Source organism: Leopardus geoffroyi, chromosome E2, assembly GCF_018350155.1.
Source record: "Leopardus geoffroyi isolate Oge1 chromosome E2, O.geoffroyi_Oge1_pat1.0, whole genome shotgun sequence".
In the NCBI taxonomy this organism is placed as follows: Eukaryota; Metazoa; Chordata; class Mammalia; order Carnivora; family Felidae; genus Leopardus; species Leopardus geoffroyi.
This window is the reverse complement of record NC_059335.1, coordinates 9,791,183-9,806,315: the sequence shown is the minus strand read 5'-3', so window position 1 is coordinate 9,806,315 and position 15,133 is coordinate 9,791,183. Positions and strand designations below refer to the sequence as shown.

The following is a 15,133-nucleotide window of genomic DNA, read 5'->3' as shown; positions in this document are numbered from 1 at the left end:
GGATGAATGGATAAAGAAGATGTGGTCTATATATATAGTGGAGTATTACTTGGAAATCAGAAAGAATGAAATCTTGCCATTTGCAACTACGTGGATGGAACTGGAGGGTATTATGCTATGTGAGATTAGTCGGTCAGAGAAAGACATCATATGACCTCACTCATGAGGACTTTAAGAGACAAAACAGATGAACATGAGGGAAGGGAAGCAAAGATAATATAAAAACAGGGAGGGGAACCAAACAGAAGAGACTCATAAATATGGAGAACAAACAGAGGGTTACTGGAGGGGGTGTGGGAGGGGGGATGGGCTAAATGGGGAAGGGGCACTAAGGAATCTACTCCTGAAATCATTGTTGCCCTGTATGCTAACTAATTTGGATGTAAATTAAAAAAAATAAAATTAAATAAAAAAACCTCACTGCATTACATGCTTTAAAGGGATAAACCATATGTAAATTATATCTCCATAACGATAATAAACACCAAAGAAAGTTCTTTAGACTGAAAGCAAATGACACCAGATAGTAATGTCAATCACAACAAAAAAACAAAGCGTGCTGATAAAGATAATAATATGGGTAATTATAAAAGTATAATCACATATTTCTTAATTGACTTAAAAAGCAATGACATAAAACAATATGTATTGTGGGCCTATAGTATAGAAAAATGCACTATATGTGACAATAATAGGACAAAGAAGTTGCATTGGAAAAAAGAAATAATACCCAGATGGTAACCTGAATCCACAGGAATAAATGAAGTTATTTGTAATGGTAAATAAGAAGGATGATATAACAAACTCTATAAATAATGCCTGTTTTCCTCTATTATCTTTTTTCATGTAACAAAATTATATAAAGTGATAATGATGAAAATATATTTCTGGGTTTCTTTTTTCCTAATGTTTATTTTGAGAGAGCAAGTGCGCATGAGTGAGGGAGGGACAGAGAAAGAGAGAGAGAGAGAGAGAGAGAGAGAGAATCCCCAGCAGGCTCCATGCCACCAGTGCAGAACCCAATGTGGGGCTTGAATTCATGAACCATGAGATCATGACCTGAGATGAAACCAAGTCGGACACTTAACCGACTGAGCCACCCAGGCGCCCCTATTTCCGGGTTTCTAATACAAAGATAGATAGACATAACACATACATACGAAATATATCTATATATATATCTATATATATATATATAGATAGATAGATAGATAGATATACACACACATATATATACGTATATATACGTGTATATGTATACACAAAACAATAATAGCAAAAGGGTTAAAAGGAACGGAACTAGATAGCAATGTTTCTATATTTTATTAATAAATTATTACACAACTAAACACACTCTGACAGATTAAGATGTATGTTTTAAATCCTAGAGCAACTCCTAAAAAATGACTAAGAAAAAGTGAAAAATTAATTAAAGGAATTGACAGGTTATAGAAGAAAATATTCATTTAGTACAAAAGAAAGCAGATAAGGAACAGAAAGAGAAAATGACATGAGACAAATAGAAAATAAAAAGTAAAATGGCATATGCAAATCCAACCGTATCAATATACCATTAAATGAGAATGTTTAAACAAACCAAACAAAAGGTAGTTTGTCAGACTGGATTAAAAAAAATACATCATCCAACCAATGTTGTCTGTAGGAGACACGCTTTATTTTCAAAGACACAAACAGGCTGAAAGTAAAAGAACAGGAAGGAATATACCAAGCAAACAACAACCATAAAAGAGATGGAATGGCTACACTAATGTCAGGCAAATTAGACTTTAAAACAAAAAATATTACTAGAGATAATGATAACATTATCACAATGATGATAAATGATATCATAATAAAAGTTCAAGCCATCAGGAAAATATGGCAATTATATAAACATAAATGCACCTAAAAACAGAGTCCATAAATACAGAAAGCAACAATTGACAGAATTGAAGGATAAAATAGACAATTAAAAAATAATACTTGGAGATTTCAATGCTTTTGCTCATGGATAGGACAACTGGGCACAAGATAACAGGAAGTAGAATACTTAGAGTAACTACACATTGCAGACATCTACAATGCATTCCACCCACCATCAAAAGAATATACTCTTCTTAAGTACACATGGAACATTCTCCAGGGGAGAACACATTCTAGCCCCTAAAAACGCTTCAAAAAACTTAAAAGCACTGAACTAATACAAAATATGTTGTCTGATCACAACAGAATTAAATTCAAAATCAGTTTAAAACAGGCAATTTGGAAAATTCACAAATATGTGGAAATTAACCAATGCACGCCTTAATCAGTGTTATCAAAAAAAAATTAGTAAAAGAAAAACTAGAAAACACTTTTGAGACACATGAAAATCAGAATAAAACATACTAAAACTTATGAAATGTACCTACAACAGTGCTCTGAGAGAAGTTTATAGCTATAAATGTCTGTATTAAAAAAGAAGAAAAATCTGAAAACATTTATGGTCAATTGGTTTTCCACAGGGTGCCATGCTAATTCAACAGGAAAAGAATAGTCTTTTCAACAAATGGTGTTAGAACAACTGATACCCAAATGCAAAAGAATGAATCTGGACTTCCACCTTATACGATATATAAAAGTTAACTTAAAATGGGTCACAAACAAATTTAAGACTTAAAATAATAAAACTCACAAGAAAACACAGAAGTAAATCTTTGTGACCTTTGGTTAGGCAAAACCTTAGCTACAACATCAAAAGCACAAGGGACAAAGAACAAATTGGACTTCATCAAAATTTAAAACTTTAGTACTGCAAACAAGACCACAAATAAAAAGACGGCACACAATAGGAGAGAGTTTGCAAACTGCATATCTGATAAAGGGGTTAATTCCAGAATACAGAAGAAACTTTTACGAGTCAGTAATAAAAAGATAACAACGCAATTCAAAAACTGGGCAAAGGATCTGAAAAGATTACAAATGGACAGTAAGCACATGGAAAGATGCTCAGTCTCATTGGCCATCAGGGAAATGCAGATCAAAACCACTTTACACACACACTAGGACGGTTACGTAAGAAAAAAAAGGTTGCAAGGGTTGACAAGGATGTGGAGAAACCGGAACTTTCATACAATGCTGGCGGAAATTTAAAATGGTTCTGTCATTTTGGAAAACAGTCCAGTAGCTCCTTAAATGGTTACACGTAGAGCTAACTCTATGACCCACAACTGCATTCCTAGGCATACACCCAAGAGAGATGAAAACACAGGTCCAACAATAACCTGCACATGAATGTTCATGAGCAACGTTATTCACAGAAGCCAAAAGGCAGAAACAACCCACGTGCCCATCAACTGACGAATGGATAAATAAAATGGAGTGTGTCCAGACAATGGGATTATTTGGCCATAAAAAGGGATGAAGCACTGATACGTATGATAACATGGATGCACATAGATGCCAAGTGAATGAACTAGACACAGAATGTCACCTACTGTATGATTCCAATTACACAAAATATCCGGACCGAGCAGATCCGTAGAGAGAAAAAGTAGGCTAGCGGTTGCTCAGGGCTGGGGAGGTGGGGGCTATCGGGGGCGGGGGGTGACTGCATGGATACGGTGCTTCTGGGGGTGTTAAAAAATGCTCTAAAATTAGATCGTGTGATGGGCACACAACCCTGTGAATAAGCTAAAAAAGACCGTATACTCTAAATGGGTGATCCATATGGTACGCGAATTAGATCTTAGTAAAACTGTCAAAAATCACTCAAAGGGCAGGCGGAATGGTGGTCAGGCTAAACGGACTCTCTATTTTCTTTCTGGCCGTAAAATTCTAAGCACCTAGAAGGCTGCTGGTCCCAGATGGTCCCGGGACGCTTCCGGACAGCAATGGGACTCGCAGACCAGACACGGCCACGGGCCGGAGAGAATCTCTGGGCGAAATGCGACAAGAGAAGAGGGTCTGGCCCACAGCAGGCCCGCCGCGCGCTGAGCAGAGATCACGGAGCCCAGCCTCACTCACCAAGCATGCTGCTGATGAGTTTGTCGGGCCCGGCGTGAGCAGAGGTGGAGCAGAGGGTGTTGAAATAGAGCCCTGAGCCCTCCCGGATGGGGCTGAGCATTGGGGGCGGCGTATACGGAGAGCACTGGAATAGTCCCTTCAGGAGGCGGTCCACCAGGAACACCGGAGACCGCAGGCAGCTCTGGTGGCATCCTCCCAGGCCCGGCTCTCCGGGCGATGGCGACGAGGGTGGAGGAGGCACGAGCAAGGCCTTGGGCGGGGGGCGCTTCTTCCGCTTCCTGTGTTGGCTGCCCTCCTTGCTGTCTCTGTCTTCCCCGTCTTTCTCTTGTCCCTGGGGAAGAGGAGAGCTCACAACCACAGGGGCTCACGCGAGGCCACCTGCTGCACAGCTCCGTCCTCGGGAGGGCGGGAGATGGGACGAGAATATGGCGGGAGATGGGAGAGGGGAGTATGACCCGTGACCCCGAGCCCCCAGAAAAGGGAGGCGAGCAGGGCCACCACGCCCGAGCCAGGGCCCAGATCCTAACCGAGCCTGGAGTCCTCAAGGAGAGGCCCCGACTCAGAGGAATTTGGAACCAGGTGAGGCCAGCTCCAGTCGTTCCAATGCCTGGCTCTTACAGTGGGGGCCGGGGGGGGGGGGGGGGGGCGGAGACAGTGCAACGGCACGACAAAGTGACAAAATGGCAGTGGCCACGGCTCCCGGGGGATGAGCAGTGGCATCCACGCACCTCCGCCCTAAGCCTGGCAGGGACTTCTCCAGTGGGTCCTCCAGGTCAGGCTGAAGAGACGGGTCACCCGGACTTGCGATGCTCTCTCCCACCTTCCACACGCTCCCCTCCCTTCTGCCAGTCTTCTGCCCCCTCCCCGCCGGAGCTCAGCTCCAACACCCCCTGACCTCCTCAGCAGGAGTCTCTGGTGCCCCCTCAGGACGCCCTCAGCTCCCTTTGCTCCCCCCCCCACCGCAGCCCAGCCCACTGCGGGTCGTCACTGTCCGGGGACAGCCCTGCTCCTTCACCAGGCTGGGAGCCTGTCCTGGTCACCACATTCTGCAGCCGTGCCGGCGTGGGCTGGCACAGAGGAGGCTCGGGAGATGTGCACGGCCGAACAACCGTGCAAAGCGAGCTCTCCTCGACTCAGGTTTTTCTTGACGTTTGGTGCGGGCTTTCCCCGCGGCCCCCGCCGGCAAGGGGGGAAGCAGCGGGAAGGAAGCGGACTGATCGGCACCCACCTTGGCGGTGCTCCCGGCGGGTCGGTTCACTGGAGCTGAGGGCAGCGACGCAGGGACCGCCAAAGGGGCCGCGGCGGGGCTGCCCGGGGACTTCTTGGCTCCTGGGGGACTCTGCCCGTCGCCCTCCAGCCTCGGCACCTGTCTCAGTGGTTGGCAAAACTCCGCGCCAGACTCCTGGATGCGGACAATAGATGGCTCTTTAAGACGAACGGTCGGCAGGAGTGAACGAGCAGCTCGGCCGGCTCCTGCCCTCCCCCTGTGCCCAGACTCCACTCAGGGGTGCATCTCCATCCCGGAGTAGACGACATCCAGTCGCCCGCGACCGAGCGCCCGCCCGAAACCCCGAAGGCACGGTGCGCGCCCTTCACCTGCCGCTCCTGCTGCCCTCGAGGTGACGGCCACTGGTCGCTGTGGAAACACATGTGGCTGCTCAGCCCCTTCTCTGTATAAAACATCTGGCTGCATTTCTTGCAGACGGAAGTGCTCCTTGGCTCTGCCCAGTCTGCAGGGCCCCCGTTTTGCTGGCTACTGTGGGGAAACATGGCAGGACGGAAGAACGCGAGAACGGGGCTCCGTCCCCATCGTTAATGTTTTTCTTTTTTTTTTGGTTTTAAATCTGATCCACTGGTACACCTCTCGACGAACCCTAAGAACTGGAGAGAGGACGCCACACCGCAGCGCCTCACGGCCGGGTGTGTACCTCTTCGGGACTGACGCTTCCAGAGCCGGGTGACCCGGGGCCAGCACACAAAGGCCACCAGAGGAATCTGAGGGGCTGAGCGCCCCCCGGGCACGGCGGAGGAGTGGCTTCTGAGCTTACCATCCATCTGCCACGTTCTCCTCCTTCATCGGATGGGGCAGCCGGTAGATATTTCCACCCTGAAGAGGAAAACACATCTGAGCCACCACAGCAGGAAGGAGGCATGGAGACGGGACAGCGGTAACACTCTTAGAAGAAAGCATGGGGGGGGGGGGCGGTGGGGCGCCTGGCTGGCTCATTCAGTGGAGCGTGTGGCTCCTGATCTTGGGGTTGTGGGTTCGAGCCCCACACGGGGTGTAGAGATTACTTAACGCTAAAATCTTTTCTTTTTTTTTTTAAAGGAAAGCATAGGTGTGATTCTTTGAGACAGGGGAGGAGGCACACGTCTTGGGGGACACCAAAACGAAAGCCAGCCATCGACACATCAGACTTCATCAAAACTTAGAACACCCGTGCTTCACAGGACCATCAAGACAGCGAAAAAACCACCCAGAGGATGGGAGAAGTATCACTGCAGGTCACGTACCTGACAAGAGACCCGTACTCATAACGCACGAGGAACTCTTGTACAGCCCGACGACGCAAAGGCGAATGACCCAATTTAAAAATGGATAAAGGGGCTGAAAGACCCTTGACCAAAGGGGATTTACAAATGGCCAATAAGCACGTGAAAAGGTGCGCGGCATCGTCGGCCACAGGGAGGTGCGCACCAAAGCGTGATGAGAGACCACTTCACGCCCGCTAGCACGGCCACGATTAAAAAGAACAACAAACAAGAGCAAAGTGTTGGTGAGGACGTGGAGACGCCGTGGGTGGGGAGGCTGAATGGCGAGGCTGCTTGGGAAAAGTCTGGCAGCTCCTCAGATGGTTAGACACAGAGTTACCACTTGACCCAGAAATTCCAAGCGGACCGACATATCTCCCAAGGGCAGGGAAAACCTACGTTCACCCAGAAACTTGCACACAAATGCTCACGGCAGCACTATTCACAGTGGCCAGGAAGCGGAAACAACCCGAAGGCCCCTCAGCTGCTGAACGGATAAACACAACGTGACACATCCATTCAGTGGAGCATTATTCGGCCCTAAAAAGGAATACGGATGCACCGTAACACCCGAGAACCTTGAAACCTCGTACTGAGCGTAAGAAGTCAGACACAGAAGGCCACGTAGTGTACGAGACGTCCAGAACGGGCAAATCCAGGGAGACACAAGGTAGACTCATACCTGCCAGGGGCCGTGAGGGATGGAGATTGGGGGTGACAACTCAGAGTGTGGGGGATTTGGGGATGATGAAAGGGTTCTGGCAAAGAGTGGTGACGGACGCACAACCTGGAGAATATAGTGAAAACTACTGGAAGGTGTACTTTAAAATGGTGAATCGGGGGCGCCTGGGTGGCTCAGTCTGTTGAGCATCTGTCCCTTGATTTCGGCCCAGGTCACGACCTCACGGGTTCATGAGTTCGAGCCCCGCGTCGGGCTCTGTGCTGATGGTGTGGAGCCTGCATGGGATTCTCTCTCTCCCTCTCTCTCTGCCTTCTCCTGCTTTCCCGGCCTTTCCACGCCCAGACCTGGTGGGTGCCACCTGCAAGGACTGACTGCTCTGCAGGTGCTGGTCGGCGTGGGGACCGTGACTCCCACCAGGGAAGACCCGGCATTAGGCGCAGAAATACTGACGGGGGTGGGAACTCTACCTTTACATCCTCTGGACAATTTAAAGAGGCAAATCCAAAAGGAAGTGAAAGGCAGAAAGGGAGCCAGCAGAGAAAGCCTAGGAAAGAAAGCATCTCTGACAACCCTGAAGACTGAATGGGGGTGGGGGTTGACAGGAGGACCCACGGTCTCTCCGAACCTTCATTTCCGCCTCTGCGCAACTGCGGCTGAGGGCTCCCTGAGGCTAAACACAATGGCTGGCCAACCAGTAGACGCAGAAACGAGGAACCAACGAGACTCTCGTCTCAAGCGTGGTCACGCCCCGTGAGGGAGGGCCCAGGTACCTGGATTCTGTTGAAAATCGTCATCTTGGACTTCGAGTCCTGGGGGGGGTCTGCCAGAGGTCCGGCTGACGAGAAGGAGGCCATGGCTACCTGGCTCGGGGAAGCCGCACAGCACATATCCATTTTCAGCTTCTCCTTCCGGAAGCCGGAGAAGCGCTGGGCCCTGGGGTTGCCCGAGAAGAGCCTGTAGCCCCTGCCCCGGGCGCAGGCCTGGCTCTTTTCACCTTTCGCGGCCCCCAGAGCCGCGCCATTCTCCGCCTGGGCCTGCTTCCCTGGGAGCGGGGCTCCGAGGGGCTCATCCCCACCTGACTGGGTCTGCCGTGGGCCCCCCGGGGAGATGATGTCCCCCAGGTCCAAGGTCCCTTTCGTGGATCTCAGCTGCTTGGCCAGAGAGGAGATGTCTGGGTTCCTGGGAGGGTCCAGGGATGACGCTGGGAAGGACGGCGGAGCAGGGGCGGTTTTCAGACCTCCCTTCGCGTCCCGCCTGGTGCCGCCTGGGGAGGCCTCTCTGGGGAACGCAGGTGTGGCTTTCCTCCTGCGGGCTGGGGACCCCTCTGGCTCCGGGTTTCCGGGGCCAGCGTGCAGAGAGTCAACAGGGGCTGCCGGCGGCGGGGGCTGCGGCGGCCAGGGCCCTGGCAGCGGCTTCAGGGCGGCCTGCTTGCCCTCGGGCCCGGGGAGCTGTGAGAAGATCCGCTGGGACTTGGCAATCATCTGGAACACCTGCATCTGCTCGTGGCTCACCAGGGACTCCTGGGACTTGAGGAAGAGCTGTCGGAAGAGCGGCGTGGCATCCGACGGGAGGCCGCCGGGCTTTTGGGCCTCCTGGAGGCCGGGCTCCCCGGGGTTCTGCCACAGGAAGGAGTCACAGTCAAACTTGCTTTTCTTGGAACCCCAGGAGTCGTCTTCCCCGCCAGCATATCTGGGGTCGCCCGAGGCCTCCCCGGGAGCCTTCAGGAACGTGGCAGGGTAGGGCGACGACGCGTCCTCCCGACCGGTGCCCACGCCAGGCGAGGGCTCCCCCACGGGGGAGGTGCTGCTGGGCCCAGGGCCAGACTCGCAGCCCTCCCGCGACGGCACCGAAAGGGGCTTGTGGACGACAAACACGTTGTTCCCTTTGCTCTTGGGGCAGCCGGGCAGGTTCCGCAGCCACTGGAGGTTGTGGCTCGACGGCTGGGAGCCGGCGGGGACCGTCTGGCCTCGGAACAGAGGCAGGCGGGCCGGCCGCGGGCCGCCCTCGGGCCAGCCCTCCAGGGCGGGCGGGCGCTGGAGCAGAGGCGGCTCTGGCCCGGCCGGGTCGGTGCCCCCGTTCTCCACCGCTCTCGGGTGGATGGCCGTGAACATGGTGGCGGCAGGCTCCTTCCGTGGGGGACGAGGCTCCTCGGGAGCCTCGGTGCCCAGGTTTCCGGGGGCCCCCGGCATGCCGGCGGGGGTGCAGGAGGAGGGCCCGGAGGAGGGCCCGGAGGAGGGCGCGCGGGGACGGGCCGCGGTCCTCTCCTCCCCGCCGTCTGGAGGCCCCGCCGGGCCGGGAGAGGGGACCTTCCGGTGGACGATGCTGCTCACGATGCAGCGCAGGAGGTCCCGGTTGGGCAGGAGGGAGCCAGGGGACCGGGCTTCGGGGGGCCCGGGGGCTCGCGAGCCACCGGGGCCCGGCCGGCCGGCGGCCTCGTGGGCGCGAGGGGAGGCCCCGCAGGCTTCCTCCTCCGGGGGGGCCTCCTTCAGGATGCACAGGCCGTGCTGGACCTCGTAGTGGCGCCGCAGCGAGCGGTAGTCGCAGTAGCTCCTGCTGCAGCCCTGCTCGATGCACACGAACGGCTTGGTCTTCTGGTGGGTGAGCATGTGCCCGGTCCTGGAGTCACACGGAGACGCGGGTCAGCGGGCGCCCTGGCTGCCCTTCACCACGGGACCCCGAGTGTGTCCCCGGGGCGGGGGGGGGGGCGGGAAGGGTGCACGGGAACCTGCGCTCGGCGCCCGGGAGGGAGGCCCCAGGCGGCCACCCCTCCGGGCGAAGCGACGGAAGAGGTGCTCCCCTCCCTCACCTGTGAACAAACCCCTTCTCTGAGAGGAAAAAAAAAACAAATCAATGAAAGTCAGACTGGAGTTCCCCAAAGTGAGTTCCCAAGGGACAGCGGTCCTCCAGGGCGGCTCCCGGAGGACACGGGCTCAGCTGGCAAGGAAGTTTTGAAAAACCACGATTTGCTCCTTGGAGGTTCGGAGCAGCAAATTTAAAAGCCACGCAGTACGCAGACCGCTTCTCACCCTCCCGTGTCCCTCCAAGCCATCTGCCCCCAGAGTCACGTACTCGCACGGCCCCTCTGAGCATCCCTGAGGACCGAAGGTCTGCAGAATACGCTCGAGGAGGTGCTAAGCTGGGGGTGACCCTTCCCCCAGAAGTCCCGCCAGAGTCTTTGCCTGCCCGTGACAGTCCTCTAGGGAGACAGCTATCTGGAACCCACCCCCAGCGAACAAACGAACAAACAAAATGACAGACGTCCCGTCAGTAAAAAGTTGCTAGAAAGCAGCCACATGCGCCTCCTGTACTTTCCACAAGTATAAATAGATACAAGCATGTGCTGCATTTATAGCACGCTTCTAACCACACTGATGTATCGTAAGCATAAACCAGGGGGGGAGTCCTGCTCCAGGCTCCCAACAGCCCGACCCTGGACAGTCTGATCCACGTGGTACATGGGGTATCTCCAGTCAATGATACTGCCCTTCGCCAAGTGCTGACCCTTGGCCTCCCGCCCAGGGAAGCTGCATAGGAGGGGTCAGGAGACCCAATTTCTAGCCCCGACTGTAGGTAAGGAGCATCAATACAAATGCAAGGGCTTGTCATCACCCACTGGCAAGTCTCTCTGTTTGAAAAAAAAAAGTCTGTCAGGGGCACCTGGGGGGCTCAGTCAGTGGAGTGTCTGACTTCGGCTCAGGTCACGATCTCACGGTTCTGAGTTCAAGCCCCGCGTCGGGCTCTGTGCTGACAGCTCAGAGCCTGGAGCCTGCTTCGGATTCTGTGTCTCCCTCTCTCTTTCTGCCCCTCCCTCTCTTGTGCTCCGTCTCACTCACTCTCAAAAATAAATAAAAATTAAAAAAAAAAAAGAAAAAAAGTCTCTCTTTCCTGCCTCACTAGCAAGAAAAGCCCATCACTTCCAAGATATTAAGAACAAAGGGAATTCTGGCTAAGTCTTACAGTGGGCTTTATTATTATTTTTTAATCAGGAGTTTGTTTTTTTTAAAAAAGGAGTTTGAAAAAAGCATTAATGCTCCCCTGCCATATTCTGGAAACAGGCATTTCAGAATCTCTCACTCCCCTGTCATTCTAATGCACGCTCCTCATGAGACACGGATCTGTTCTCCTCGGATGCCCACGAGGGACTCCCAACATTTCTCTATAAAAGTGAGCCCAGTTTCCTACATGACAAAATTGCCTTGGGAGCGAGCCGTTACAGGTCTGGAAACCACGAGGGTCCCGTCTGCAAACTGTGGCAGCGATTTCCTCACTGGTGTGACCCTGGGGGCTGGGAAGAGCCACCCGTCCTGGGCGGAGCTGGCCCCGTGTGAGAAGGGGAGGCGCGCCCCTGTGTCCCTGTGTAGGTCGCAGACATCTATCCGGGCAGCAGGGGGGCAAGCCGACCCAGGGCAGGTGTGAAGGCCACCCAGGAGCCCGCCCGCTGCCCCCGCCCCCAGCCCCCCGACCACACTCCCACATACAGGTGGTCCTGGCGCTTAAAGGCCTTGCCGCAGATTTTGCAGACGTGTTTCCTCTCCTGGCTGTGCGTCAGGTAGTGCTTGCTAAGGGAGCTGGCGCTGCTGAACACCTTCCCGCAGAGGCTGCAGTCCAGAAGCGGGTTCTGAGGGGAAGTGTGCTGCCGCTTTCCTTTCCTCGCGCTCCCCGAGGCGGCCCTGCCTCCTTCGTCAGCCTCTTTAGGCACCTTAAGAGCGCCTGGCCCCAGGTCTAAACAGAGGGAGAGAGCACAGGTTATAGACATCTGGGGAAATCGAAGAGCAGGGCGAAATCAGCACTCAGTGAGTGTCAGGGCCACGGCGGACTTGGACAGAGGCTCCAGGACCGCGCCCTTCAACTTCAGCGGCTTTGTGTGCCGAGAAAACCATGAGAGAGAGAAAAGGGGCCCTGGCAGGGCCACCCCTGCAGGATGGCACTCGGTTCCGGCACCACACTCAGAGGGGCGGCGGTGGTCGGAAGCGCTTCTAGGACAAGGTGACCAACACGGGTCGGGCTTCGTGTCTAGGCCATCCACGGCACCCTCAGAAGGACAAGCAGAAAGACATAATCCGAAACCTCAGAGAAGTATAAACGCTTTCTTCCAGTCAATTCCGCTTTGGGGATTTTAAAAGTCATTTATTTTATTTTATTTTTTTATTTTTTTTAACGTTTATTTATTTTTGAGACAGAGAGAGACAGAGCATGAACAGAGGAGGGGCAGAGAGAGAGGGAGACACAGAATCCGAAACAGGCTCCAGGCTCTGAGCGGTCAGCACAGAGCCCGACGCGGGGCTTGAACTCATGGACCGCGAGATCATGACCTGAGCCGAAGTCGGACGCTCAACCGACCAAGCCACTCAGGCGCCCCCGCTTTGGGGATTTTAAAGAAAGAAATATAGGAACGCCTGGGTGGCTCGGTGGTTAAGCATCTGACTTCGGCTCAGGTCATGCCTGCTTTGGGTTAAGCCCCCCTTCTCTCTCTCTCTCCCCGCCCCCCCCCCCACCTCTCCTGGGATGCTTTCTCTCTGCCCCTCACTCACTCGCGCCCTCTCTTTCTCTCTCTCTCTCTCAAAAAGAAAGAAAGAAAGAAATCTAGATTTGTACAAAGAGGCAGCCACAAAGCAGTTAAGGGCAGCGCTGTCTTTCCTGTTAGAAACAACCTACTTTCTGACAAAAGGGCGTGCAAGTGACCGCGTTATGGTGTAAAGGATCTAAGACACAGCATTTAAGGTAAAACTTCTACAGTTTTATAAGTAAATAAATATCTGATGAAGTGACTACTCAGTGTGAAAACAGCAGCCCGTTACAAAACAGAGAAGGACCAATAAATCTGAACAGAAAACCGACAGAGAGAACAGGCCAGACTGGTAGGTTACGGGCTACTTTTACTTTCCTCTTCTTGGGCCTCTGAGTATGCTTCTGTGTTTTCTGCATTCCTTGGGTACAATGATGACAGGTACGTTTGCAACTCATTCACCCGAGGAGCCGGAGGAGGGACTGGAAATGTTCATGCAGGAGGGGGGCAAGTCGTCAAGTATCCCAAGGGCCGGCGTGTGGGGAGGGAACTCGCTGCTTCTGTCTCGCTCCGACAGACAGAGATAGGTTTGGCTGACTAAAGAGAAGCTGGTTTCAAGTCACTGGAAACGCAGGGGCCGTGGCCGCAAGGACCCCGCGGGCTCCTGCCGTGTTCCGGCTCCCGGAACCCCCTGGCTGGCACTCGTGGACGCTCCACCATCGTCTGACTGTGGAAGATTTTCCTGCTGTTCACGCTGGTCTTCAGGATGGCTCAGACCACCTCGGGAGACGGTAGCTTCGAAATCGCCACTTCTCTAGTGTGCTGCAGAGCCGGGACCCCGGGCACCCAACAGCCCAGGGCAGCGGGCCCGCCTGGAGGACCCAGATGGCTGACCGCGGCCGGCCGAGGCGCAGCGTGACAGATACGGCAGGAGGGAGCCTGGACTGGCGTCTCCCAGCTCTGTCCTGCCATAGACCGTTTGTCCCTCAACATGCCTGGTCTCCTCCTCCTCGCGTAAGAAGTTACCGTGACAGGTGTTTGAATGATCCCAACAGTTTAAATGTGGAGTAAGAGGACTCCCGTCAGAGAAGTCCTCCACCTTGCTAAGTTACCTTAAAAATGCTCAGTACGGGGCGCCTGGGTGGCTCAGTCGGTTGAGCATCCGACTCTTGGTTTCGGCTCAGGTCACGGTCTCGTGGTTTGTGGTTCGAGCTCTGCGTCAGGCTCTGGGCTGACAGTGCGGAGCCTGCTTGGGGTTCCGTCTCCCTCTGTCTCTGCCCCACCCCGCTCACTCTCTCTCTCTCAAAATAAATAAATAAATAAGCTGAAAAAAAATTTTAAGTAAAATAAAATAAAAATGCTCATTAAAGCCAACTATTAAACTAGCACTGATTCAAAAACAATCGGCAATGACACTGAAAATCGGGCAGAGTCACCGGCCCCGGGAAGCTGCCCCATCTTCTCAGAAGGTGGTGTAGCCAAGTGGGTTATCAAACGGTGTGTATTCTCTGATGGGCAAACCTACTTGGAGGGGTATGTCCAAAGAACTCACCTAAAAGGAAGCTCCTCATGTAAAAAGCTGTTCCCAGAAACACGAACAGCCTAACAAGCAAGACTGTGGTCAAACATCACGGTGGAGTAAGTCAGGACAAGGGACTACCTTCTCGTGAAAAAGCAAATATGCTCAGTTTGAAAAACCTCAAATAGCCTCGTACACTTCACACACCTGCGCCAAACCATGTTTTTCTGAATGACTTCACTCGGGTTTTTAAAACTCGACGTGTGATGGGGCGCCTGGGTGGCGCAGTCGGTTAAGCGTCCGACTTCAGCCAGGTCACGATCTCGCGGTCCGTGAGTTCGAGCCCCGCGTCGGGCTCTGGGCTGATGGCTCAGAGCCTGGAGCCTGTTTCCGATTCTGTGTCTCCCTCTCTCTCTGCCCCTCCCCCGTTCATGCTCTGTCTCTCTCTGTCCCAAAAATAAATAAACGTTGAAAAAAAAAATTAAAAAAAAAAAAAAACTCGACGTGTGAGAGCCAGGCTGGGGGATTCTTCCTGCTGTCAATTTTCTCTTTTTCCCGTTGAAGAACCGTGTACTATTTTTCTAGCTGAGAAGACAAACACCAGCGTATGCGTTTAGAGCGACCTGAATTTCAGTCACAGAAGCATAAGGAGTTAGAATTTAATGTTCAGGGGACTCCTTTTTTTCACAAGTAAAAAGAAAAAACTCAAGCTTAAGGAAAATTAGGAAGAGTTGAACTGGACTGATGACTTGTGACGTATTTTGCAGAGAGGGACACAGCCCCCCTCCCACTCCCCCCATGAAAATCTGGTGAGAACTCCAGCTCCTCTGCCCAGTGAAATGCACACATATTCGTGCTACCAGTGTTGTTCTGGTAGTTTCTGTGGCCG

At 52.7% G+C, this 15,133-nt stretch overlaps 1 protein-coding gene and 1 long non-coding RNA gene across 2 annotated transcripts in view; one reads left to right on the top strand and one right to left on the bottom strand.

Annotated features, from left to right (window-relative positions):
• The window catches only part of ZNF541 (zinc finger protein 541), a 43,291-nt gene that overhangs the window by 14,492 nt on the left and 13,666 nt on the right, over positions 1 to 15,133 (bottom strand). The window contains exons 3-8 of the mRNA XM_045441886.1: positions 11,698 to 11,941; positions 7,990 to 9,835; positions 6,054 to 6,112; positions 5,602 to 5,761; positions 5,234 to 5,407; positions 4,006 to 4,336 (exon numbers count right to left, since the gene is read on the bottom strand). Of these exons, the coding sequence (XP_045297842.1) occupies positions 4,006 to 4,336; positions 5,234 to 5,407; positions 5,602 to 5,761; positions 6,054 to 6,112; positions 7,990 to 9,835; positions 11,698 to 11,941 (2,814 nt within the window). The remainder of the gene's footprint in view (positions 1 to 4,005; positions 4,337 to 5,233; positions 5,408 to 5,601; positions 5,762 to 6,053; positions 6,113 to 7,989; positions 9,836 to 11,697; positions 11,942 to 15,133) is intronic.
• On the top strand, positions 5,773 to 6,470 carry LOC123578747. The gene is made up of 2 exons (XR_006702496.1): positions 5,773 to 6,173; positions 6,335 to 6,470. It is a non-coding gene; the product is annotated as an uncharacterized LOC123578747 (long non-coding RNA).